General features: G+C 45.2%; 1 protein-coding gene across 4 annotated transcripts; it reads right to left on the reverse strand.

Moving 5' to 3' along the window:
• Window positions 1-113: 113 nt before the first annotated feature.
• Window positions 114-12,962, reverse strand: CCDC167 (coiled-coil domain containing 167). Of its 4 annotated transcripts, XM_085575605.1 has the most exons (6): window positions 12,904-12,962; window positions 12,401-12,531; window positions 12,058-12,162; window positions 5,453-5,547; window positions 3,035-3,087; window positions 114-962 (listed from the first exon to the last, which is right to left on the reverse strand). In XM_085575605.1, the coding sequence occupies exons 2-6, from the start codon at window positions 12,515-12,517 to the stop codon at window positions 859-861; spliced, it is 474 nt and encodes a 157-aa protein (XP_085431731.1). In that variant the 5' UTR covers window positions 12,518-12,531; window positions 12,904-12,962; the 3' UTR covers window positions 114-858. The 4 variants fall into 4 exon arrangements, 3 of the variants coding, with proteins under 3 accessions (XP_085431731.1, XP_021406157.3, XP_085431730.1); XM_021550482.4 differs by lacking the exons at window positions 12,058-12,162; window positions 12,401-12,531; XM_085575604.1 differs by lacking the exons at window positions 12,058-12,162; window positions 12,401-12,531 and having other exon boundaries at window positions 12,784-12,962.
• Between the last annotated feature and the right edge of the window lie 12,373 nt (window positions 12,963-25,335).

Genomic DNA, 25,335 nt, shown 5'->3' on the forward strand with positions numbered 1-25,335 from the left:
CTTACCATAGTGCAATGTGTGCCAGTAGGGTAATAGTAGGGTGAGAATAAAGCAGTGGCTGAGAAACAGAACAGGGGAAAAAAAACCCCAACCAAATAAACCAAACAGAAAACTGAAAGGTCAAATTGTTTTATTTAAAGCTCTACAGAAGCACTTTCATCTCTCTGGGAATTGATAGTAAATTGTCTTCTGCAAATGCTAATTCTCAAAGGCACAAAATGGCTACCAAGCTCTGATGCACTGGAGAGAGGTAGGCAGATCATCTCACAGTCCAAGCACCCATATCTCAATATGGATGCTTCCTGCTTGCAGAGATACCTACGTCCCATCTGCTTTTGTGGGTGTAGGATTCCTTTGTTCCTGGAAGTCAGGGTGGAGGAGGAAGCATCTTTAGCTCAGCTCTGGGAATATACAGAATTGCAGTACCTACAGCTTACCCTTTGCATCAAGAGCTTGGTCCCTTCAATTTATGACTGTGTCACAGGAGCCAAGGTGTGTATTCCACCTGGGCTGGGCAGAAAGCACCTCTCTGCAATCACAAAGGTCCTCTTCAAAAAGGAGAATGTATTGCCTTCCTGGATCTGGCTGGATGGTCCTGATTGTGTTTTGGCTAAGATGGCACCACCTTGAGCTCTGCTTGACCTGATTTCCAAGCACAAGTATGCTGTGATTTCTGGTTTGTCTCCTGTCCTCCTCAATTTGCAGAGAAAAATCTTCCCTACAACAAGGCTTGGAGACAATAAACAAGAACAGTAATTTGAAATGCTGATCCTCACCCTTCCGGGAGGCACAATGATGAGAGGAGGAAGAACTCCTTGCAGGAGTAATTTGTTCAGCAGTGAGAATTCTTGAGTGCAATCACATTGTCCAGCAGGCGTAAATAAGAGCAATCAGCAATGCCATGGCCACAGCAAGTGCAGCATTCTTGCGATTTTCTTTACGAAGCACACTCAGTTCTTTCTCTGGGAAACAAACAAAAGAATTGCCTGTGAAGGTTCTTCATGTTGCAGCTACACTTCCTTTTGAAACTCTCTTAGAAGCACAAAGCTACCTTGGCCACAGGCAAAAATTTTGGGAGCAGTATGCAAAGCTGCCAACAGGGTGTGCTGAATGGGAAGTAATTACCCAAACTAGCAGGAACCCTTTCATTTGTTCTCATCCTGACACTCGTGGTAGCTGTGCTTGGGAATAATTCAGTGCCAAACCAGTTCCTGTTGGCAAATGACATTGCTGTATGCCTCTACTAAGGACAGACTGTTTCATTAGAATAACTGCTTGCTCCCTAAGAGAATGGAGGAGACAGGAGGGCAAAGAGCTATTTGTACTATCTTCTAGATGTAACAGCCTGGTAGCTCTTTCTAATGCTAAAATTTAAATACAACTGTAGCCACCTTTGAATGCTACAGAATCTGTGTTTCCTTACATCTCAGAAGGATCAGTGTCGAAAAGGTGTCCCCTTGGACACTCTTACTCTGTTGGGGTCTGAAGCTTTTTAGAGATAGGTAAACCAGGGAGAAGGAAAGCAACCTAAACAACAGTTGCAGAGAGAGGAAGACAGTAGCTACTTCAAGTATGGAGTCTTGCCAATCTCCATTTCTATTTGGTTCCCTTTACCACTCTTGCTAGTTCTGTTCCACAAAACTTTGCTGGCTGGTACAGGTAAGCAGTGAGGCCTCCAGCCTTTCACAGTGCAAGGCTAAACAACCCTAAGTGTGTGGCAGGCAAGGTCAGGACTGTCCAGAGAGAGGCTGCTTTTGTTGCTGAGTTCATCTGCAGAGGTACTGCCTCTAGAGTTTGCACAAGCAGCCTCCAGAAGTTCTCCAAGTGGTGTTGGTAATCAAAAGAGACTTTTAGCTCTTCTTTCTGCCCCATTCTTCACTGAATACAAGTTTTCTTATGTAGCCACAGAGCAATCTGCTTGAATCTGCAAGTCCACAAAGGAGGTGACAGGGTCACATAACCTCATGGACAGCAGTGCCAGCTTAAACGGATGCTGACAATGCCATTGTCAGCAGCTGCTGTTCATGGCCTCAAGTGCATTAGCTGGAATAAGGAAAGATTTAGTCAGAGGCCACAGCGGTGATGTCACCATTAGGTGAGGCTGTTGCTGCTGTCTGAGCTGCTGTCAGACTGCTCTGCTGATGCCAGCAGGGATGGCTGACTGCTGTCTGGTTAAAGGGTGGCAGCAATTTTCAGTCTTCTGCTGTCTCTAGTGGTAGGCCCTTAGGGAACAGCTTTCTGTCTGTTTAGAGTAACTGTTACTCTTCTGGAAACAGTCCTCTAGCATGAGTTATAATTACAAATTTGCTGGCCATACCCCAGCTTTCAACCCTCTAGACCTAAAAGAATACTTGTGCCTCTTTCCCTTTTGTGAGATCTGCTGCTTGCACAGTTGCAGAGTACTACCAAGCAGGTAACACATTACCAGGAACCTGAAGATGAACAAAGGAGTACTGCTAGTGGAATGGAAATCCTGTCAAGTATGGTATCTTGGAGACTTTCATTCTGTCAACAGCAGAACTTGTACCAAGGAAAGACACTGGCTCTCTAGAAGTGCAGATGGCACATCAGTGTGAATCACCATGCTCTTGTGCTGAGTAGCCTCATAAATTGATACAGTTAGAACCCTCCCCAAGGAAGGTATACTTTGCTACACTCCTGATAGTACTTGCCTTCTTGCCTAGCAAGCCTCTACAAGGAAAAAAAAACAACTTGGGGGAGGGATGCTAAAAGCTACTTGAGCCAATCTGCCAGCTATGATTATCTAAAGACTGGTAATTTGGGGTATGTGGACGGGTTATTTTCTCCCCTTCACTAGCTGATGCTTATTTTTTTCCCTGTGGAAGTACAGCTCAAGTGGGAGGATACAGATTCCTATTATAATATGCTGACTACATTTCCATTAGTCTAGCTCCTTTTGGTTGAAGCTAAATTCAAAGGCAGAAGTCAGAGGTGGCACGAACTTGAAGACAAAGCTAAGCTGCAGCACTGATCCCATCCTGCCCAGAGGGACCATTTTTAATGAAGCTCTTACCATAGTTGTCAGCTTTGGTCATTAGTAAGTTTCGCTCTCTCTCCAGTGACTTTCTGTAATGAGAAGAGGAGTTCATTGCCTGCAAGGCAAAACACAGCCTATTTCTTTGCTTACATGATGGAAGAGAGACTGTCCTCACTGCTGGGGATATCTGCTCAGAGGATGAACCCCTCACCCCTCCCTGTTGGAAGGGTGACAGTTTAGAAATACCCAGCTGTGCGAGAGAAGAGATGCAGCATTTTAGATTATTTTTTCCTTCCCCCAGATTGCTTCATATCTCTCAGGAGAGCAGTGTAGGAAAACTAGAGCTAGAAGGAGGCTCTTGGGTCAGTCCCCTACTCTGGTTTCCCCTAGGTGAGGCAGGAAGTTCTCAGACAGCTATGGGATGGGGCAGAGTCCTCATATGCTCTCGGGAGGATCCTGCCCCTCCACCACATTAGGCTTAGTGTTGGAACAGTAATGCTTCTCACCATTTGAACCTGGGATCCCTTTGTCAGAGGTATCCAATTTACAGAAATTGGTGAACTCAAGGAAACAAGCTGAATCCAAGCCCTGTCCTAACAAGTTAAACAACCTGTCATTAGACTGAAGACTCATAATAACAGAAAAGACTAAGGCCAACCCAGCCCTTTTCTTAAACTGCACGAGATGATTAATTAGTATACAGATTAAAATATAAATACAAAATAAAATTCCTGAAAGCAGCAGTGTTTCCATTATGGCAGCGAGGAAATGGTCAGTCCTTCCAGACTGCATATAAATAAACACACACTAACAAATTATCTCGTGGTTCAGAGAAGGCAGAAGGTGCAGAGTTTGTTGTTCCCCTTGGTGCACAGCAAGAACAATCCGTAGGAGGAAAGACATCCAAATCTATGTGTGCAGCTAGTTAAGTGTAAGAGTGCAAGAAAGCAACCTACATCAGGAGCAGTAGGAGAGGAAAGGGCTCTAGAAGAAAATTGGATGGAGAGCAGTCAGGAGGAAGTGAGAAGACAGATTTACCAACATGACTGAGATGCTACTTAAAAATTTGTGAAAAGAGTCAAGAGAAGAAGCTTTGAGAATGAGACATAAAGAAACCATGACAACTGTACTTCAAAATGGAAAATCAGAACTCCTCTTTGTATGCTATACACTGATTTGATAATTTTGATCATGGTACCTTCCCTCCAGGGTTTTCCAAAGGGTCTGGAATAGGACAACAGAAGTTCTGTTTCTATTTCCATGCAAGCTGTAAAATTCACAGAAGGCCCCAAAAATCCCAATTCATAACTCTTTGCACTAGGCCCTGTATTTCAGACAGAAACCATCATATATCACATCTTGTCAAGTTACCACAACTGTAGGTTTGGTTGTTGGCCACCTAAGCCCCAGATGAAGAATACAGATAGTAAACAAGGAGAATTTAGGCCAGAAAAGGATTGTTGAGATGAGGAGCTATAGTGAAGAGGGACAGGAAGAGACAGGACCCTGTCTAAATATGGATGGGGATATAAAACTGCAGTAAAGGAGTGGGGTACAAAGGAGAGTTTAACAAAGAACTTAAACTAAGTCTGATAAATATCAGGGGATGGAGACATCACTATTGCTATGATAATTTCTAATGGGGTTCTACAGGACAGTATTGTAGAGCAAACACCAGGATTATCAGGACTATTCCCTAGGCTGATGGTTAAGCCTCTCGGCCTTTTTCTGCTTGGAGCAGAGCAGGATGCTAGTGACTGAAAAAATGTCCTCCAGCAGAGAGATTTGAATCTCTTGCTTCACACTCAAGAGAAACAGCAGGTTCTGCCTATGTCTACTGTAAAATCCAGGACAAAGTCCTTGCTTGAGTCCCAGTTCTAGAAGCCAACAAATGCTGCCTCTACAGTAGCCACAGATTTCATAGGAATTGTCCCTCTTAGCTTTTCCAAGAAAAGCCAGTGCATTAATTCATCCCTACATCCAGACACATTAGCAACACAGACACACCTATTTTCCCTCAGCTGCTTTTGCAGCTGGATCCCAGCCTGGTTTGGGCCTTAGTAATAGTTACTGCACATCTCCCTCATTGAACCCAGGTGGCTTCAGCAAGACTTGAGCAGCAGCGTGCAGAAAACCTTTGCCAGACTCACAGAGCAGGTTTGTAAGAGGCCAGGAGCCAGGCCTGTAAATGAACTGGTAAGTTTCAGGCACTGCTTTTCTGGTTGTGGCACAGGTTGGAGTAAGGCTGTTAATAAGATACAGCTTTCTCTCTTTATCACTGTATTTCTCACAGAGGCAAGTTCCCCAAGAAAGCTCCAAGCTTCGAGAAGAGAGTCTTGTCATGGGAAATCACACATTCCCACCCCTTCAAGAGCCCTTGCTTGTTCCTACAGCAGGATGACAGCTAAGCTGAAGTGCACACATACAGCTGTTTAAGGAGCTGGTCAACAATACCTTTCTTCAGGGCTGAGCTTCTCTCTGCGCAGCTTAAGGTCCACCTCTTCCATGCTCTGTCTGCAGCATGCCAGCTTCTCCTCTAATCCATCAATCTGAAAAACACCACACCAGTCACCATCATTTTTTCTCCTAGCTTACAAGGACTCATTCCCATTCAGATGATGGCAGTTCAGCTACTATTCCTCCCCACCTCCCCATATCGAGGGATGAATCCCAGATCTGTGTAGAAACCACAGCACGGAGAGCTCATAATCTCCCAGCTCAGCCTGTATTCTAGCCCAGACAACTGTAAAATCATCACTGCAGATACAGCCAAACCAGCCCTGACACTGCCTATTGTGTGGCTGGCCAGCACCCTTTTGCTAGGATCTGATCCTGTTGCAGCTTGCTCTGGTTTCTTTGCGTGTAGGTCCACAAGCAAAGGTGTGATCTTAGGTATCTTTATGCAATTAAAGGATAAAGACACTGGCCTAAACCAAAGCCTGAGGGACAGGATCTTATTTTAGCAATTTGAATGGATGCAGAAATCTACAAAGCACCCTCAGCTGTCTGGTTGGGTGAAGAGGGAACAAAGAGATACTTCAAGTCTCTTTTACTCAGCTAGATCTACAACAGCAACAGGAGTCTGCACAATATGGTCAAGAGAGCATTCGCCACTGCCTCCTTCAACCTGTACCAAGTGTTGGCAGCAACATGTTTCCATGCAGAAAAATATTGGTTATCTCCTTGTGTCTCTTCATCAAGTATCCCAACAGCCACCCTTGTGTCTTCCTGTGGAGGGGAGTAACCACAGCTAGGCACAGGAGGGTTGATCTCCTTGTACACAAACAGACTGCCTAGGAGGGAATCCTACCATGGTAAACAGTTCTGGGAATCATTCCTGTCTTCTGCCTGGCAACCACAGCATAGACATCTCAAGGAAAACTCTGACTTTCAAGCTTGCTTCCAGCAGGGAAGTAGTGTGACTAAACAGACAACATGGAACACAACGACCTAGCCTGAAAGAAAATGGCCTCAGAGCACTAAGATGGCAGTGACCTCTCTTTTGAGCTACTCAGTGCAACACTCCTGCTGTGCCTGGTTCTCCAGGGAAGGCCAAGGCTGGCAGCACGGCCTCCCTGTGGTGGGAGCTTTCAAACACCAGATGCTGAGAGGCAGCACAGTCCTGGGTAAAGGTGGAATGAGCTGCCTGGACACCAGCCTCAGAAGCAGCCCAGAGCACAAACACACTCATAAACAGTAATAAGGGAAACAAAATCAAAGGTAGTGATCCCTAATTACTGCTGCTTTGGGATCAGCTCTGTTCTGATCAGCTCCTGTTAATGAGCTCATTAGCAATCTCACACCTTCTGCTCAGGAAAAGCAGGCAAGCATTGTAACTAAGCAGGACTGGAGAGAAGAGGCTTGACATAAAGCAGACCATGAAAAGAAGTTTAACCAGTCAGTTAAACAGTCTGGAAGAAGCACAGCAGAGCTGGGGAGGGGGACGTATAAGAAGGCTCAAATAAATGTATGATTTATCAGATAGCAATCCCAAAGTCCTCGGCTATTAGGCAACTCTGCCAGTGTTCAAGATACCAAATTCCCCAGAGGCATATGTACAGCTTCCTGAACCCAAGGAGAGCACCAAGGCATATCGCCTGATTCCAAAGCTCAGGGAATAGCACTTCTGTGTTTGGCAATGCTTGGGTTTGCCTGGATGAGGATAATTATCTTCCTCCATTTCCAACTGTGCCAGTTAAGAATGTTAACTGTAGCTGCTCATCGCCATGTCATCCACTACAACTCAGTCAGCATGATGCATTGCCCCAGTCTGCTTCAGGGCCGAGAAATTATTTCACCCAGGCCAGCTCTGAGCACACTTATCAGCAAGTTAATTTAATAGCACAGTGTGGTACAGCAGAGGTGGGGTGTTGGTCCAGTCAAATTTAAGAATTACCATCTCCCTCACCAGATCCTACCATTTGTAAATGGCTATTTCTGCTCCCTTAGCTGTTGGAAACCCTTATGTGCACACACAGGAAAAGATGCTTCAGCATGTGTTACCTGGCTCCTCCTTAGCCTGTTAAATTATTACAGTGCACCATGGCTTCTCTGGAAATATATTTTAAAATAATGCTAAATAATACATTAAAGAATTAACAAGAGCTTTACTTAGCTGCCAACCCCACCACTAAATTATCCATGCTACTGCACTCCAATCCTCTCCTCCATGCCTGGTCCTCCTACCTGGCAGTTGCTCTCACTAGTATATTCTCTGCCCGCACTTCCCTCATTTCATGAGACTTAACAAGAGTATTTTCTGCCCAACTTTGTCAGTGCTTTTACTTTCTGCTGACTAAAAATCTCCAGATTCCACGTAATACGTTAAAGTTTCAACAGGTTTTACTGCTCTTAAATCAAAACTCAAGTTTGGGTCCCTTGCTGGAGAGCAATAATTTGCTAATAAACCACACGCCCTAGAACTGCATCATCAGCTGTGCTGAGCTGGGGGCACAAGGGATAAAAAATAACCAGAAAAAAAAGCAAGGAAGGAGGAACAGACTGCTGAATGAACAAAATACTTTTCTTTCACAATTTCACTACTTTTTTTTTCTGGCTAGCCTGAGTTATTAGGAGTTATAAGGAAGGACAAGACTGGGGATTCACAGATGTTATCCATTCACCGTGCCTCAGTTTTCCCACTTATAAATTAAGACACTATAATTGCCTCCTGAAGGCAGCTCATTTGAATAAGAAGCCTCAGACACTATCTTGATGTATCAAAGTCATTGTCTTGCTTGGCATTTAGGAGCTGCTCCTGCAAGGCAGGAGTGTCTCAGCAACTCAGCCATCCAAGTGACTCTTCACTGCAGAACAAAAGAAAGACAAAAGCAGAAAATAAGCATAGGGAAAAAATCAGAGAAATACCTGGGAACTACTGATTACTCTCTGGGCTGCAAAGGAAACTCCTAGGGGAAGACATAGTCTGTAAAATTGTAGCACAAGAATATCTGTAGGGCTTTGCCATAATCCCCTGCAACAGCTAGCTCTGCTGGAGAGCAATCCTAGAAGCAGGTGCTCACCTGAGCTTGCTGTGGATGGAAAGCTTTCCCTCTTACTAAATAATACATGAGGTTAGTTGGGATACATACCTGGGCACACTGGAAGCCCACAGGAAAACAAGGAGCCAAGCTCGCTTAGCTGAACCACCCTTGCACTTCACACTACCTTATCTCTTAAGTGGCAATTCTCAGCACAGTGCCTCCTAAGTTGCAAAGATGAACCTTTCCTCCTTTTATCTCTCCTTTCCTTTAAGGGGATCCTCTGGGACAGAGCTGAAATGCAGCAAGCAGAAAGTTCATATGACAGCTTCTCAGGTTCACACAGATGGTAGCAGGGACACAGGACTTCACTCACTGCAACATCTTTAAGTAGTTCCAGTTAAAAAAAAGGGGAGTGAAACACGTGCTTCACATCCAGGCAGCAGATCTGGGCACACAGAGCTGCCCTTCTGAAGCTCCTCAGGAGAGAGTCCAGTAAGTCAAGTAGTCAAGTCCCAGCAGCTATGGATGCACATAGGGATCCAAGATCCCTATTGCCTCCTTTGCTCCACAGGTATGACAAGTCATTCAGCTATTTTTGCTGAATTCTGGCAACACTTGCTCATAATCTGGAAACTGTTTTAAGCTAGAGAGACCTGGAATGGATTTCAATCCAAACTGATTTACATGCTTATTACAAATTCCATTTGTTGGTACCATCTTGGGCAGAGAGCCTGAAATAGCTGACATCAGGGTAGAGACAAAGAGAGAAGTGAAAAAGCAGCTTTGCTTATAGAATTGAGCTGGATCCCATTTAATACATTTTGTAGCAAATTAATGAAAGATTTCTTTCCAGCAGAAAGGCTAAAAGCGCTTTTCAAGAACTGGCATCCACCCTCCACTTTTATGAATTCCCTAATTAAGATAGCGGCAAAGAGCCATATCACACATACGTCGACACCCAACAGCATTAGGTAATGACGTTTTCATCTTCTGACCCTCATAAAACAGATCAAAGCCAACTGAAGAGGTGGGGGCAAAGAAAAAACCCCTTCCCTGAGCAGTCTTTACATGCCTTGTCACCTGCCAGCACACTTGAACTGTTCTTGCACAGAAGAATTAATGGTTCCTGCATCCAAAAATTTGGCTGGATTATTAAAATCAGTCCAGCAGAGACAAGTTTTGTTTAAATTCAAGTGCTAACTTGCTGTTCATGGACACACTTCCATTTTCTCCATGCTCTTGGAATTATTTAGCATGCTGGAAAATAATTTCACAGACATTCCGCCTACAGCATGCTTAGAAATTTTTACCAGACAAGCTATTCACAGCAGAGGATGACCCCCCAGCAAAGTCTAAGATGGCTCCTGCAGAACAACCCTGTGTGCTGCTGAAGGCAGAAAGGCTGGATCCTATCTACACCTCCTCCTTCAGCTTCGCAGGGGCCATCTCATTAGTGAGTGCATCCTGCCTCAGAGCAGAGCAGCGGCTTTGCAGGACTGCACACAGATGTGACAACAGAGCATACGAACCAGATTTTCAAAAACTTCTGCAAGAAAAGCTTCTGAACATGAACTGTGTCAGCCTTTTCCCTATTCTTTAGGTTCTTTTATAGACACTGATCAGCCATTGCCCTGTCAGACTCAGCAACAAATGTAATAATACTTTATAGAAACACACACCTGACATTTTGCTGCCCAGGCACTGCCTTTAATTTAATGCACTTTTCTGCTTCTCAGATTTTTTCAGTTGTTGTCTGAGCCACAAGTATATTTTTAGTGGTTACAATATCCTTTAGCAAGAAGTTTCACAGCAGGTTATAGGAAGAACCAACCCCTCCTCTTTGTTCCGAGCTTGTCAGCTGCTGGTTTCATTTGATAGTCCTTACTTTGTATTGACAGTGTATGTTCATTCTTCATTTAAAGCTACAAATAGCATACAGAGAATATAGGGCTATATTGAGTCCCTTGCAGTCATGTTTTCCAGCTCAAAAGGACCTGGAATGCTTGGTAGTTTCTTGCATAAAGTTCTCCACACCTTTGGTCATCCATGTCACTCTCTTAATTCCATTTTCACTATTTTGGCACAAAATGGACCAGTCTTGTAAATTCATTTTCCTGATAAGTTTCCTCAAGCAAGTCCTATGCAGCTCAGCATTGTCAATAGGGCTGCCTGTCAGAAGACTAGATCTATATGAAAGAAGTGACATGAATTTAAACAAACACAACCTTTTAGAGATTCATTTATAGCTATTTAAACCAGATCATATAAATTACATCTGCAATTTGTAAGTGCAAGCTAATCTGATAAGTGTCCATATAGAAAATTGCATTCATTTAGCATCATGACTTCAGTTAAACAAGCATGACTCTGCCTAGATGAGGCCTTCCAAAGCTAGTCATGCATCATGCCGTATTAAGACTCATCTGAAAAGTTTTCCTTATTATCATAACAGCTCAGAAGGTAACAGTGAACAGAGTAAGTTTAAATTATGAATCAAGTATCATGGTTGTCACACAAACTGAAACACAGCCCTCTCTTCCTCTGGCTTAAAGGGATTTTTTTTTTTTCTTCCTCCCTAACCTCTCTTCAGTAGTGTTCTCATCACTGCAAGTGGAAAGAATTTTATCTTGTAGTAATGTCTTTGCACAGATATTTTCACCTGTAATGCACAAAAAAGAATAACTCTACAATCCTTTCAAAACTAGTATGTTCCATCCTGAAAACTTCTAAAAAAACCCCCAAAACCTAATCTAAAGCTACTACAAGTCCTCAAACATTTTGCAACAATTTTCTGTGGCAGCTAAAATCACTCCCTTTTCATTCTGTGAAAAGCAGGTCCCTAACAGGCTGAGCCATTTTGCCACCTCTCTTTTTGTAAGTAGACCTACCATCTCAACTCTTCTTGTCTACCACTTTTCAAACCACAACCACAAAAAAACCCACCAAAAAACAAAAACAAACAAAAAAAAACCTCAAAAAATCCCCCCCCCCCAAAAAAACACGCAAAAAACCCCAAACCAACCAACCAACCAAAAAATCACTGTTCAATTCTCTCTGATAGGCTCACCAAAGAAAGCCTGGACAGTCAGCATAGCCCTCTGAACTCCCTTTAATGGTTGTATTTGGGTTAGAATGCCCAGAATTGTGTTTCTCTAATGAAAGCCTAACCAATGAAACACACCAGGTAACCATAAACCAAACTCCTATTCCACACAGCAGGATGAGAGGAGGTCTCATCAATACATATAAATATCTTAAAGGTGGGTGTGAAGAGGTTGGTGCCAAACTTTTCAGTGGTGCCAGTGACAGGAGGAGGAGGAGCAATGCCTGTAAGCTAAACTAAAAACTAAAACGCAGGAAGTTCCACCTCAATGTGAGGAAGAAAAACTTTTTACACTGAAACAGACCACTGGAACAGGCTGCTCTGGCAGGCTGTGGAGTTTCCCTCTCTGGAGACATTCAAAATCTACCTGGTCACGTTCCTGATCGGCTCTAGGTGACCCTGCCCTGGCAAGGGGGTTGGATGAGATGCTATCCAGACGTCCTTTCCAGCCCTAAGGGTTCTGTGACACTCACCTTTATGTTACCAGCTGGTGACACATTTCTGACACGCCCTGACATTTCCCAGGCCTTTCCATTCTGGTTACCTTGGTCTGTTGTGCATGTGCTCACCTGAAAAGACTTCAGGGCAGATGTGACCAATGAGATTCACTGCATGAATTCTGGCCCATTTCAGACATTTGTGAGGAAGATTTAGGCTTTTCTGAGCCCAAAATATTCAAAGCCACAGACTTGAACTCAGACTTGAGCCCAGACAGCACTGTTCAGTGCAGGAGCCAGAAAGACATATGCTTCAGAGAGATCTTAACTAACACAACTCAGCTTGTTTACAGAAAGACAAAGCTTCAACAGAGCTTACCAGCAGCCCTCCTGCCACCCAGGAGCTCACAGTATCTACAGAATGGGTAAGATCTGAAGGGACCACAGTGGGTGATCTGCTGCAACCTCCCTGCTCAAGAGTCATCCTCAAGCACATGGCACAGGTGCAATCTCCAGTGTGGGAGAGAGAGAGAGAGAGACAAAACACCCAAACCCAGTAAGAACGCAGCTTTAGAAGGAAGACATACTCTTAAAACCCAGCCTTTCACCTTTCTCCTAGCTGTGATTTACAGGCCCCTCACATGCCAGTTTACCACTGGGTTCCTCTCAAGAAGCAGCAGCACACGGATGACTTCCAGCGCCGCACACACACAACGGGCTGGCGGTCACGGCCCGCCGCAGCACCCCCACGGGCACACGCACCCACGGCCCAAGGGCCCGGCAGGAGCAAGGCCACCGCCCGCCGTCGCTGAAGGCCGGGAGCAAGGACGCAGCTCCGAGCCCCCGCCAGCCCGGCCGCAGCAGCCGCCGCGCCCCCCTCACCTCCCGGGCCACGCTCGGCCCCGCTCGCCGCCGGCCCATTCGCCGGCCCCGCCCGCCGCGCATGCGCAGGGCCGCCCCGCCGCCTTGGTGCGGGCCGCGCGCTGGGCTGGGCTGCGCTGGGCGGGTGCCGCGGTGGGGGGAGCGCCGCTGGCTGCCCTCGCCCATGGAGCCGCTGGCCCCGGGGCTGCGTTCGGGCCTGCGAGCCCTGCCGGCGTGGTTCCGACACAGGCGAGGGCGAGCAGCAGCCAGAGCGGCGCATCCCGCGCTGTGCCGCTGCTGCCCGCAGCCTGCTCTGCCCTCTAGCGGATGCGAAGTGGCTGCGGGAGGAGCGGCGGGCTGCGCCGCCGAGGCGGGACCGGCTGGCCATGCCTGGGCCTGCCTCCCCGCCCTCCGAGAGCCCCGCTCCCTCGGGTGCTGGCGGGCACCAGCCAGGCGGGCAGCCGGCTTTCCTGCAAGAGGGGCCAGCGCAGTCCTGGGCACTCCACACCAGGTCTTGTAGTGCCGGGGGTCGCTCGCGAAGAAGACAACCTCGGAAACACAAGGCAAACCCAGAACGGCCGCTTTGTGGCGTGTTGGGATAAATGAGAATGTTTTTTGACATCAGGAGGGATTTCTTCACTGAAAGGGTTGTCAAACATTGGAACAGGCTGTCCAGTGAGGTGGTGAAGTCATCCCTGGAGGTGTTTAGGAAAAGATGATGTGGAACACAGTGTCATGGTCTAGTTGATGTGGTGTTTCATCACAGGCTGGACTCGGGTCTTTTCCAACCTGATTGATTCTGTAATTGTGTTATTCAGATTGCCCTTGGGGCTTCCTATTCAAACGCTAGTGTTGTGCTAGAGCAGCTGAGGAAAAGCTAGCTGTGTGATCTGCCTGGAAATAGCACTTCGTGCATGCCAGCCAATTCAGTGCAAGATACTAAACATGATGTTACATATGCATGACAACACTTGTTCTGACCAATAAAGCTCTTTATGGAACACTGCAATCTTGTATTAAAAAAAACCAACCAAACAAAAAACAACAACAACACAAAACAAAACAAAACAAAAAACCAAAACAAAAAAAAACCCCAAAAACAACAACAACAACAACAACAACAACAAAACCAAAAGCAACACCACTGAAGTGCATCTATCTTCAGGGTAGGATATGGCTGTTACATGACAGAGAGCAGCAATGCTATTTGTTGGCAAAAAGGAAGGCTGGGCAGCAGCAATATTTATTAGACATACAGACTGAATTTTCATTTTGACTAAATGCCCTCTGCTGAGTGAAATTTTGCTAGAACGGTGGGAGTGCAGATGTGTGTCACACAAGCAATGATAATACTGATACCTAATTAGTGTGTAATTTTCTTTCAAACACCCCCCCTTCCTTCATTTTTACTGTGTGAGATGGCATGTGTTGGTAACAGCATCACTCTCATTTTATGTCTGGAGAAAAATGAGGGACAGCTGTACTCTTTTCTGCTTCCCAATGTGGTACTTGACTCTATGTAATAGAGTCTATACTTCTGAACCTAAAGGAACCAGAACTCCCATCTCCAAGCTGGGACTCTGAGAAATAACTGCTTTCCAAGCAGAAGCATCTAGTCAAGGCAGTAAAGAAGCTGAGTAGGACCTAGCCAGCAGCCCTGGGGAAGCACAGCATCAGGGGGAGGGAGAAAATCAAAAAGCAGGAGAATGTTATTTTTTCCCCTCTTTGACAGAAAACTTGATTAGTGAGTGTAAATACAATCTAAAAGTGCATAGAGGTTTGAAGAAACCCATCTGTTATGGTTTACAATGGGCTGAAATAGGCATCAACAGAAAGTTCAACAGAAAGCATTTTCTCCTTCACAAAGGTGAGTATTGATTCAGGGGAGGACTGTCAATTCTCATGTACACTTCTCCACAGAGAGACAAACATACACCATTTTGCGGGCAGATGGCTGTGACCTTTGTTGTCGCATCTTTTGGGAAGACAGAAAAGGGGAACTGGTTCCTCCCTCACAAGCAAGCCACCATTCCCACCATTGTAAGCAGCAGTTTTCAATTCATGTGTTACTCCTCCTGTCACTACTAAATCCATCAAGCTAATAACCTAATTATGCCTGTTACCTGGTCTTGTGTCTCCTGGTTTTGCCCTCAGCTAATACCTTTTCTTCATCCATCCCTGTTATATCTTCATTTCCTATGTAACGTCATTCGTGTCATCGATAGGCTAATGCAAGAAAGAGAAACTTCCTTTTCCTCTGCAAATTTTTGGTATTTTTCTTCTTGAAACATGAAGAACACATCTGGAAGTTTTTCAAATGCAATGATACCAGCTTCCGCATTTTAGAATATTCATGGACATGAGTACAAATTTGAGCTACTCTATATCAAGCAGCTGCTACTGTCAACATGCATGTCTAAGCTGGAAATCAAAAGTTTTTAGCTTTGAGAACATATATTGAGTCATATTATGGAACACACCTCCTACCAGAAAGGTGGGAGGAAATGAATGAAATAGTTTTTAGTAGGCTCTGGAATGGGATGGTCTAACAGAAAGCCTGTAAGAGGAAGGTTCAAGATGTGATTACATACAGGTGAGACCAAATAGCATATCTAGTAATGAGTCTGTATATGGTCCTGGTGAGACCCTGCTCAATGTCCCTGATTATGCTGTCCCTACTGCATCCTTGCAGCTAAAATGAGTGACAAAGTGGTTTTAGAAATAAAAAATGCATGTGTCAGCCTTAAAGGAACACTTTAAGCCTTTAAAGGCTAACACTTTAACACACATTCAGGAGACACTGGACTACGTGTCCAGAGGCAGGATCAGATCACTGATGCCACCCAAGCAGCGTTTTCTGTAACTGTGCATAACACAGCAAGAATGCTGGCACTTCCTCAGCACCTGTTACACTGCTCATTGACTGGCAGCAGGGAAGGTTTATCTCCTCTCTGTAACCTAATTGAGCTTGTTGCATGTTGACCTATGCTCAACACACATGGGGAGCAATTGATCAGCATCATCTAACAACATTTTGTATTTGGGTTCATTATCATATGCCCTCTTCTGTTTTCGTCCTGTTAGGCTCAGTCCTCTTCTTTCAATCCTATGTATTTTGCACCTCTCATACTGTTTGTTACCTTTCTTCCATTCAAACCTAGACTAATCCTATCTAACTTGGGTATATTGAGAATGCAAAAAACTATCCCCTTTGTCTTACAGGCTGTATGCCTTACTAATGCATCCAAGAAGGAAATATGCAATACTTTCACAATGGCAATTCATATTTAGTTCACAGCCCTGTGGCTCCTCAGTGTTTCCTCAGTGCTGGAGTCTAGGTAGGTGTTGCCCATTTCTTTGTTGGTGCATTTAATTTCTTCTCCTTCTCAGTTCAGTATTTTGCACCAGTTTTAGGAAATTTTAGCTGGCTGAATGTGAGCTACTTCTCCAACTTGCCAAAATATTTTTCCCCTATTGTGCCTTCTGTCTTGCATGATCTTCCAGACTCGAGACCTTCTATGCATTTCCTAAACATACTTGATTTGATTATCCAAGTCACTGGGGAAAACAGTTGATAGATCTGTTCTTTGTAAGTCCTCCTGATCTGATGACAAATTACCAATAACTAGTTTCAGAGCGCTCCCCTATGACAAATACTGTTTCAAAAAGCCTTACTACACATCAGGACAGCCTGCATTGTTGGGCTTGCTCTCTCTACTATTTCAGTTACTGTGACAAAGAAAGTTAAACAGTTTATATGATTGGTTCTTGGTTTTTTCTCTGCTGGCTTTTTTGTATTACGTGATTATCTTTAAGTGATAACACATTGATTATTTAATATTTTTTTCACATTTATTGAGGAGATGGGAAGGTGATTACTGAGGAATCAAAGTTTTCAGGAAGCTTTAGGAACACTTACTGATTTTTATCAGGGCAGTGCTGACTTTGAGGGTAATTTAATAGAACAGACATTAAGTCTTCACTAGTAATTAAGTCTTTATTAGTAAATTAAGCAACATCAGGAAATGTTCCTAGAATACAAACTCAATCATCAGATTTAAGTGTCAGCATACCCCTGGTATGATTTTATTCGGTCTCACTAGGACTGTCCCAGACAATTTCCACACATGATTTGGGAATTATAGGCAGAGGACCATTCCCAATGGGCTGTTAATGAGGTCATGGTTTCAGAGGTGAAGAGAGTTTAATAATATGAATGTGAACCATTTGGTCTAGTTTATAGGATGTATCTAGGACAGTGTTCCTGGGCAATCCTGATTTACTATCTTCCTACCTCTTTTTGCACTCTCCATCTGCAAGATTCACTGTGCTTTCTAAGGACAAATGAATCAGTCCTCTGACAAGTCTGAGAGGAAGCTGAGGCCAGATGTCTCACTTTATTGATGTGAGGCAGTATCTGACCCAGTCTTCACTGCAGTGAAGTACTGGGCTAGCACAGAATCAGGGGCCTCACCTCTTATGCTTGGCTATACCACGGCGGGCAGCCCTTTGTGTCCCAAGCATATCCTCCCCCAGCTTGTTAGCTAATGTCTCAATGGACCATGAGACAGGAGGGGACTTTCCAGAAACCTGAGAACAGGTGTCCCCCAGCATAGTGCATGTCCAGCTCTATCCCAATGCTATGTCTCCTTTCCCCTCCCAGCCCTGCTGTACCACATGCAGCTGGCCACTGGGAGCACAGAAGGAAGGAAATCACTGTGTAGTGTCGATGGAGAAGCCTCTCTGCAGGGAAAAGCAGAGGTGAGAACAGGCATGGTGAGTTGGCCTCTAGCTGCATACTTGCACCTGTGAAGAGATGGAAAGAAGAATCATGATGCTGAAAGCAGCCAGGAATGGGGAATCCCTGGGACATGATGACTCCTAACACATTGGAATAAGTAGAAGATTTCTCTGGAGCAGAGGTTGTGTGTTGACCTCCTGGGGGAAACAAAAACTAAGTGCAAACAAGGCAGACAACAAGCTGAGAGGTGCTGTGAGCTAGAACTGGGCTATGGAGCTTAATTTATTCTTCCACTTCCCTCTTGTAGGACCAACATATAAGTTCCCTGCCTGCTCCCCAAGCTCTATAAGCAGGGATGAAATTGCCTCTGCAATGATGACCAGGGGACAATACTTCCAGTGCAGACATGTCTGCCTCTTCCAGCAAAGATAGTAGAATTAAATGCCACCCGGGAGCAGAAGAGCAACAAAAAGCACTGTCAGATTTCTGATGTCTGAAAGATGCTCCTGTATTGTGGGATGTTTTTTTCCTCTGGGAAGATAAATATTGAGAATCCAATGGACTGCATCTTCAGTTTGTGTGCATCACGTTCTCTGCTTCCACCTTGATGGGCTTCACACACATTCTGGGAAAAGCTTGAGATGGTAGAATTAATTAAATGAAATTAATCAAAACAACCTATCAGAGACAAAACTGGCATTGGTGAAATGCAGAGTTGGACCAAGAAGGGATTCTCTAGCTCAGGCTAATGCCTGCAATCATCAGTAGATTCTGTTTGGATGAAAGCCTGTGTCAGATACAACTCAGCCAAATGTGAGGGGCTCTGAAGAGTTGTGTGCCTCATGCAAGATCATGTCTGTCCATGCAGTGCAGTAATTGTGGTGGGAACAGATGGAGTCCTGCTTTTCACAGAGTCAGGCACAGTGTGTAATCATATGTCTTGCTTTGATGCTGAATGAAGCTGAACCCCAAATCAAGCTGTGTTAATGCGGAGGAAACAAGAAAACTGGAGCAATGGCTTTTAGAGATGTGATCTAAGAAGGTTGCTTGGGTCCACTGTATGTGTCCCACTCTGCAGACCTGGAAACAGAGGTACAGATTTGCCCAAATGGATTACTGAAAATGGAGATTCTTTCTGCTTTAGTCTCTGCCCATTCCCCCAGCACATCAGCCCAGCTGTTCTTATGCCAGGTACCACTTCAGAGGCATAGTTTTTGGCCTGTCCCAGTCATTTTTGTTCTATGCTTTTTGAAAGGATTTCTTTCCTCCCCACACTGCATCATCTTGGGGATCTAATAAATTTTGTGGGCATGGTTTCTGTCTATAGAGCAAGGATAAGAGTGCAGTTACAAGAAAAGACATCTGAGTGTGAAGTGGTCAGATATATTGTGGGGATGGGTCCTGTTAGGTGTAGTAGATATAATTTGCACCATTTCTAGTTTGATATATGTGATATTGAATATTTGTTGGAGTATACACGTTTGTATTAGGAGTCCCCCCACACCCTCGCAAGGGAAACCTGGTGTATGTTGAAACCCGATTTATACGTAGGATGTGGCTCAGCCAGGAGATGGGCCATGTCTGGAGAGATACAGGGATACCAGGAGATGGGCCATGTCTGGAGAGATACAGGGATACCAGGAGATGGGCCATGTCTGGAGAGACACCGGGACCCCAGGCGCTGATCCTTGTATGAACGACCCGAGATGGATATCATGGAAATCCTCGGGCAGGTACCTGTGAATGCAGTGTTGCCATAAATTTAATCAAGGGATTCAGCAACTCCAGACATGAAATTGTTCTTCCTCATCACCAAAAAAAGAAAATCTTATTAACCTATGGACTCAGAATACAGGAAAAGACTGACTGCCAAAATCTTGGCCTCAGGCAGAATGTTTCCTATAAAAACTGCTTGTGCCAGGATGGAGGTATGTGGGCATAGAAGAAAACCTCTGCTGAGGCTGACTTTTTTGTTGCACACCTGGTGCTGACTCCAGGCTCGGCTCTGTTCTTTCCTTGTGGCTGGCTAGATAGAATTTGATTGCAAAGATAAATATTTTATTTTTTTTTATTTTAATTTGGCTGGACAAATTTTCATTTATTACAGTCCCTTATAAATATCTGAGAATAGAGAGAGAGAGACGCAAGTAGCTTTATGAAGTGCTGTGTTATTGGGGCCATAACCCTGTGCCTGAGTTTATTCTACAGCCAGCAGAGGTGCATCCATCGCAGAGATGGGCAGCATGATACAGAGGCAGTGCAGGGTCCTGCGGGTTGCCTGGGAAGCCACAGGGAACTGTGTATTTCTGAATCAGGGCATGGCTGAGTAGAACAGCATGCCCTGCTTTTAACATTTGCCAAGTATCAGAGGAGGGAAAATGTGCCCTCACAATTACTCCAGACAAGTTTGCTTCTGATGTGCTTGAGAGATCTTGAAGAGTCTCTTGAGGAGAACCCCTTGGGCTCCCCTGCTAGTTCAGAATTGGGTGACTTGGCTTTATAGCAATGTTTTTGTCTTGGGGTCCCTAAGCTATGTTCAGAACCCAAGCCCTTTCTTGGAGATTTATACCCTTGAATAAGCTCCAGGGAACCAGAAAGTACTTACTTGGCAAGTAGGGTGCAGAGATTTAGGGTGGCAAGATTGGCCTGGTGGTGCAGAGCTCACACCCTGCATTTGTGGTCCTGTGTTGGGTGTCTGGTTTCTAGCTCAGTCATCTGGTACACAGTGCCTCCATTCCTGCTCTTGTGACCCCATTCTCATCTGCTCTACTTCCTTACCTGTCTGTTAGAAGATAATGGGTGGGTAGCAAATTCTCTTCTGTTCCCATCTTGACTTTTCTACTCAATTTATGTGTGGCATTCCCCCATCTCCTTATCCCAGGGGCATTAAGATCTCTGGTTTCAGATGACAGTGCTGTAAATGGCAGGAGGAAGCTGAATCACATCTGCTGTTTGTCAAAAGCACCATCTTCTCTATTCAGATCCCGTGGGGAACTTGTCCTACAAGATTCCAGGTGCTGTTAGAATAGTGAAGTGTTCAAGGATTCTGCAGTCTTGCTGACAGAGGCAGGAGAAACTAAATCTGTACCTCTTCCCACATTCTGCAGGCCTGTTGTGTGGCAGATAGGCTGCTGAATACTGTGGCCGATCCTAACAGAGCTGTCAGTTGTTATGAGAGAGGACAGCCATGTAAATATATTCCCTGGCTCATGCCCCTTGCTGTGCAGTCAGACTGAGTCCATCCTCATCTGCAGGGACAGTGAGGGACTTGTCCTCTAGTGTGTCCTGTGGTTTTCTGGACAATGAGATGTTTTCTTAAAAGAAAGTGCCTAATATTTATGCTAAGCACTGTCCTTCCCAGTCACTCTCCTGCTTCAAAGCCCCTCTTGTTCATCCTGGTGGTCATCAGGCCCCTGTACTCCTAAGAGAACATGGGTTGACCCTTTGCTTCTCTTTTTCCCTGGGTAATGTGAGAGAGGCTTGTAAGGACAGGGGGTGCTTTGGGCTCTCTGAGGAGGAAGAATAAAGAAGTTTGCTCCTACATGAAGATGTCTGCAAATGGGAGGTGACAGCCCTGTGCATCCCTGCATGCTCTTGTCTTGTTTAGGTAGAAAGAGAGTGATTAGATCCTTCCAGTTCTTTGCTGAGCTCCAAGGGAACGTGCAGCTCACTGCCTCTGATCAAGAGGCTAGTAGGGAGTCTGAAAATAGCATTATTTCTCCTGCTATCATTTCTGCTTTTTCAAATGACTTACTGGGTGATTGGTGGAGACAAATGCTCCAGAAATGGGAACCTGGCAAGAAATCTGAATGCCCCCAAGTCTGAGATGACCAAAGAGCTGAAATCAGACAGACAGACAGACAGACAGACACACACATCATTAGCTGCTAGCCTGCATGTGAAATCAATTGAGATTTCCTGAGCTGGGATCCAGCTGGCACCCTAATGAAGACTTCCTTTCATTCTTGCAAGCAGACAATAAAAAAACAACTCTGATCCACCCCCAGTTTCCCCAGTCATCTCTGTTATATAAGTAGTCTGGGTCTTGATCAGTGGTTCTTTAATTATCTCTGTGCACCCACATAAATATACTGTGTGTGTGTTCACACAAAATCCATCTATTTATCCACCCCACAAACCACTTTGCTGGAAGACAGCATGGTCTCCTGAATTTTTTATGGCTCTGCTTAGATTGGAAACAATCCAAAGGTCAAATACTCTGCTGTATCTCCAGTCACCTTGTCAGTCAGCACTGAGCATGGGTCTCCGATACTTTCTGAATCTCTGGATTGCCCACAGGGCACTAAATTACAGCTATTACACTGCAATTCATGGTACAATTTTATTCTTTGATACACTACCTTCCTTTGTCTATCTGCATAGCAGCAAGAGCAGTATGCATTATTTACCAGGCTAAGTATACTGCTGCTACTGAGGGAAAAAAAAAAAGAGAAGAGGAACAGGCTTGAAATACAAAAAGCTGGCACAAATACAGCTTCCTGGGAAGTGATTTCACAGTTATGTAAAACTTTCTGAAATGTCGTGCCTTTTTGCCTTCAGAGAGGTGTCTGTGGCCTCCTAAAGTGGTTTAGGAAGAACAGAGATTCTACAGCAGATGGGAAATCCAGTCTGGCCAGTGCCCTGGCTTCAGGAGGACCCCATGGCAAGTACTGTGCATGATGGGGAAGAATAATGAAAAGAACAAAGTGAGGAGAGCATGATGCTGCTCCTCTCCTCATGGGATACTCCAGGTCCTTAAGTTGCCCTGTGTTTCTTCTGTTTTGGTCAGAAATCCTTCTGGGCACTAAGAAGCCATTCCTGTGTTACTTCAGTTGATGTATTCCAGCCTTTCTTCAACCTAGCCATGGTTTGTATTCCCTGCAGGCTGCCGCTTTGAACCTTAAACCCACTGGGGCAGGGATCTGGGGAATGAAATCAGTTTCAGAAGATTTCCATTTAGTGCAGAGATCATAAAAAAAATGCTTCCTCTACTTTGACAGCCTGAGAAAATCAGGTTTTGCTGCCCTGCATTGACTGCTGTGTCCCTTGGGCTTCATTCCAGGGCAAGTGTCTGTCTACCAGGCAGCTTTTGGAACATGCCTGTGTGGAGCTGGCTGGGTGATGCTGCCCCTGGCTGATCTGCTGAAAGGCAGCTCCAGGCTTCCCTGTAGTGTAAACAGCTGGTGGAGGTGACCAGGCAGAGCCAGCCAAATCCTGGTGGGAAGGCAGGAGTGAGTGGCAGAGCCAAGGCCTGTCCAGAAAGGGTGAGCCTGTTTGCTGATTCCACCTGGTGAGGAGAGGTGGGATGTGCAAGGTGGCCCACTTGTCTTCTTCCCTGCAGATGTTCCCTTCATTTCCCCCTCATCAGCTGGCAGCAGCAGCCTGACCAGCTTGCTGGTTTAGGCACTAAACAGGGCAATAGTCAGATATTACCTTATATATCAGGTTGTGAGTACACTGGGTGCTAGTGTACTTCTCCTGAAGAGAGAGTGAAAGCAGCTCTGCACAAGCCACCTGAAGAAAGAACTGAGTGGAGTCATGCACTCAAATCTTTTATTTGTTAAGATAAGCTGCAGACAGAGTGGTTTTACATTTAGTGTGTGGTCGGGAGTTTACTGTTTGAATGTCTTGAGGTAGATTTGGAGGGGAGAGAGAGCTGGGGCTCTGATTAGTGCAGAGCTGGTTGAAACAGCATCATCTTGTATTGTGGTGGTCACTTTTCTGATTGTTTCCACTATCCCCAGTGACTGGAGCCTTATTCACTTTCTGTTTTTCATCTTACCTGGCCCCATTATTGCTCAGCAGTACAAAGTAGATTGCAGGTTGCTTTCTCTGTTAGGCCCCCAAAGCAGTCCTTACAGGAGATGTATTTCTGTTTGAAATTCTCCCTTCAGTTGCTGCAGGAGTAGTTCCTACACAGCATGAAGACAATTCTTGTACAATTGGTAGGAAGAGATGGCTGTGTTTCCGTGAGGCTGAGGCTCCCACTTCCTTCTTTTTCTTGGCAATGCAATAGTGTCCCCATTTTAGAGATGCTTTGCATGCCCTTCAGCTTTTGGAGGCCTCTGAAATGGGAGCATCAAAGCAGCCCATGGAGGAATGTCCCAAACCCTTTCCCTTCAACAAGAAATACTGCAGGCTGGGACATCCTAGATAGGCTCATCCTGAAATCAGTGCTGAGAGCTGAGTGTTTTCCCTTTCCCTGATGAGATAAGCTAGCCCTGAGTGAACCCCAAAGACTGTGTTACTGAAACATAAAGCTTCAATTGTCTTCCTGTCCCTTGTGGGGAGCTGAGCTCAGGCCACCAGCTGTGGGCCATGCTGGGCAATGTTGCCCTCCTTTGGGCCTGAACAGTTTTGACGGTGGGAACAGGAACTGAACCCACACCTGGATGAGTTACAGCTCCCTTGCTGAGAGCCCATTCCAGCCTCTCAGCATTTGTTCCAGGTTGACAGTATATTTTTTAGCCCAGTCAAAATGTGTTCAATTATGTGAATTCCTACCAGGAATTCTGACCAGGTGAACCTGTGCATACAGGTTAAACACAGTCTGAAATGGGGTCCTGTCTACAAGATGTGCTGGAGGAATGCAGGAGCATCCTTTTTGTTGCTGGTTCTGGAGGCTGCTCTGGCAGAGCAATGTGGATATAGTCCAAGAGACTTTTTGGCTCAGCTGGGAGGTAGTTCAGGAACAGTTTGATGTGTTCCTACCTTGTTTCAAGGGTGACATTTCAACCATCAAGTTGCTGGTGTGAAAAGGGACTTCGCTTTGCTATGACATTTTCCTTCTGGGCATAGCAGAGGCTGTAGCTGTGTGAAGCAGACTAATAACCTTATTACATTCTCCTCTCAGACTGTCTGATGAATGTAAAGAAGTGAAACATTAGCATCATTTTCTCTGTCTCATCCTTCATCTGACATTATCTGCTTGTGTCTCAGACCTGAGAAAAGCTTTAAGTGTCCAAATGCTCATCTGTCTTTTCCAGTTAGAGCAGCTGGACAACTGATTCTCCAGCCTCACTTATTAGGGATAAAGCAGGTGTCCTGATTGGGCTGATTCCTCTCAGGAAAAATATAGCACTTTCATGCTCTTCTGATGGCTCAAACCTGGGCAGCTTGCACACCGAGATGAGGCCAGATCCAGCTGTCTGTGCCACTCCAGGTTGTGTCTCACAGCCGTTGCCTTGGCTATGGATGTGGTATTGGCAGGTACAAGGGAGACCAGGGCATGGGGGGAAAGGGGCCACAGCACAAGGTTTGCATTTTATTTTCTAATTTGGAATTTGAACTGTGGGATTCCCACTGCAGGTGGGATTTGAATGCCTTTTGATAACTTCACAAAAGGACTCCTCTGTTCCTAGATTTCACAACCAGGAAAGAGGAAACAAGTAGACAGACAAATCTATCTTTTGTACCAGCTGCTGCTAAGACTGACAAACATGGCTCAGCCACACTTTGCTCTCAGGTAGAGAGGACTCAGGTGTTTTCCACACATGTTCATCCCTGCAGTTTAACTTATTCTCTTCTCTTGGCTGACATGCAGCCCAGCAAACAACATGCCTCACTGGCCTCACTCGCACTGGCAGATGCTCTTTTGAAGGCTTTATGGATAAACTGACCTGTGTCTTACTGGATCGTGTTGAGATCTTGGCCTGGAACACCAGTCTCTGATGTATTAAGATTGATGTCAATTCCTTTAAAGAAGGGACTGA

Source organism: Lonchura striata, chromosome 3 (assembly GCF_050655825.1).
Source record: "Lonchura striata isolate lonStrDom1 chromosome 3, ASM5065582v1, whole genome shotgun sequence".
In the NCBI taxonomy this organism is placed as follows: Eukaryota; Metazoa; Chordata; class Aves; order Passeriformes; family Estrildidae; genus Lonchura; species Lonchura striata.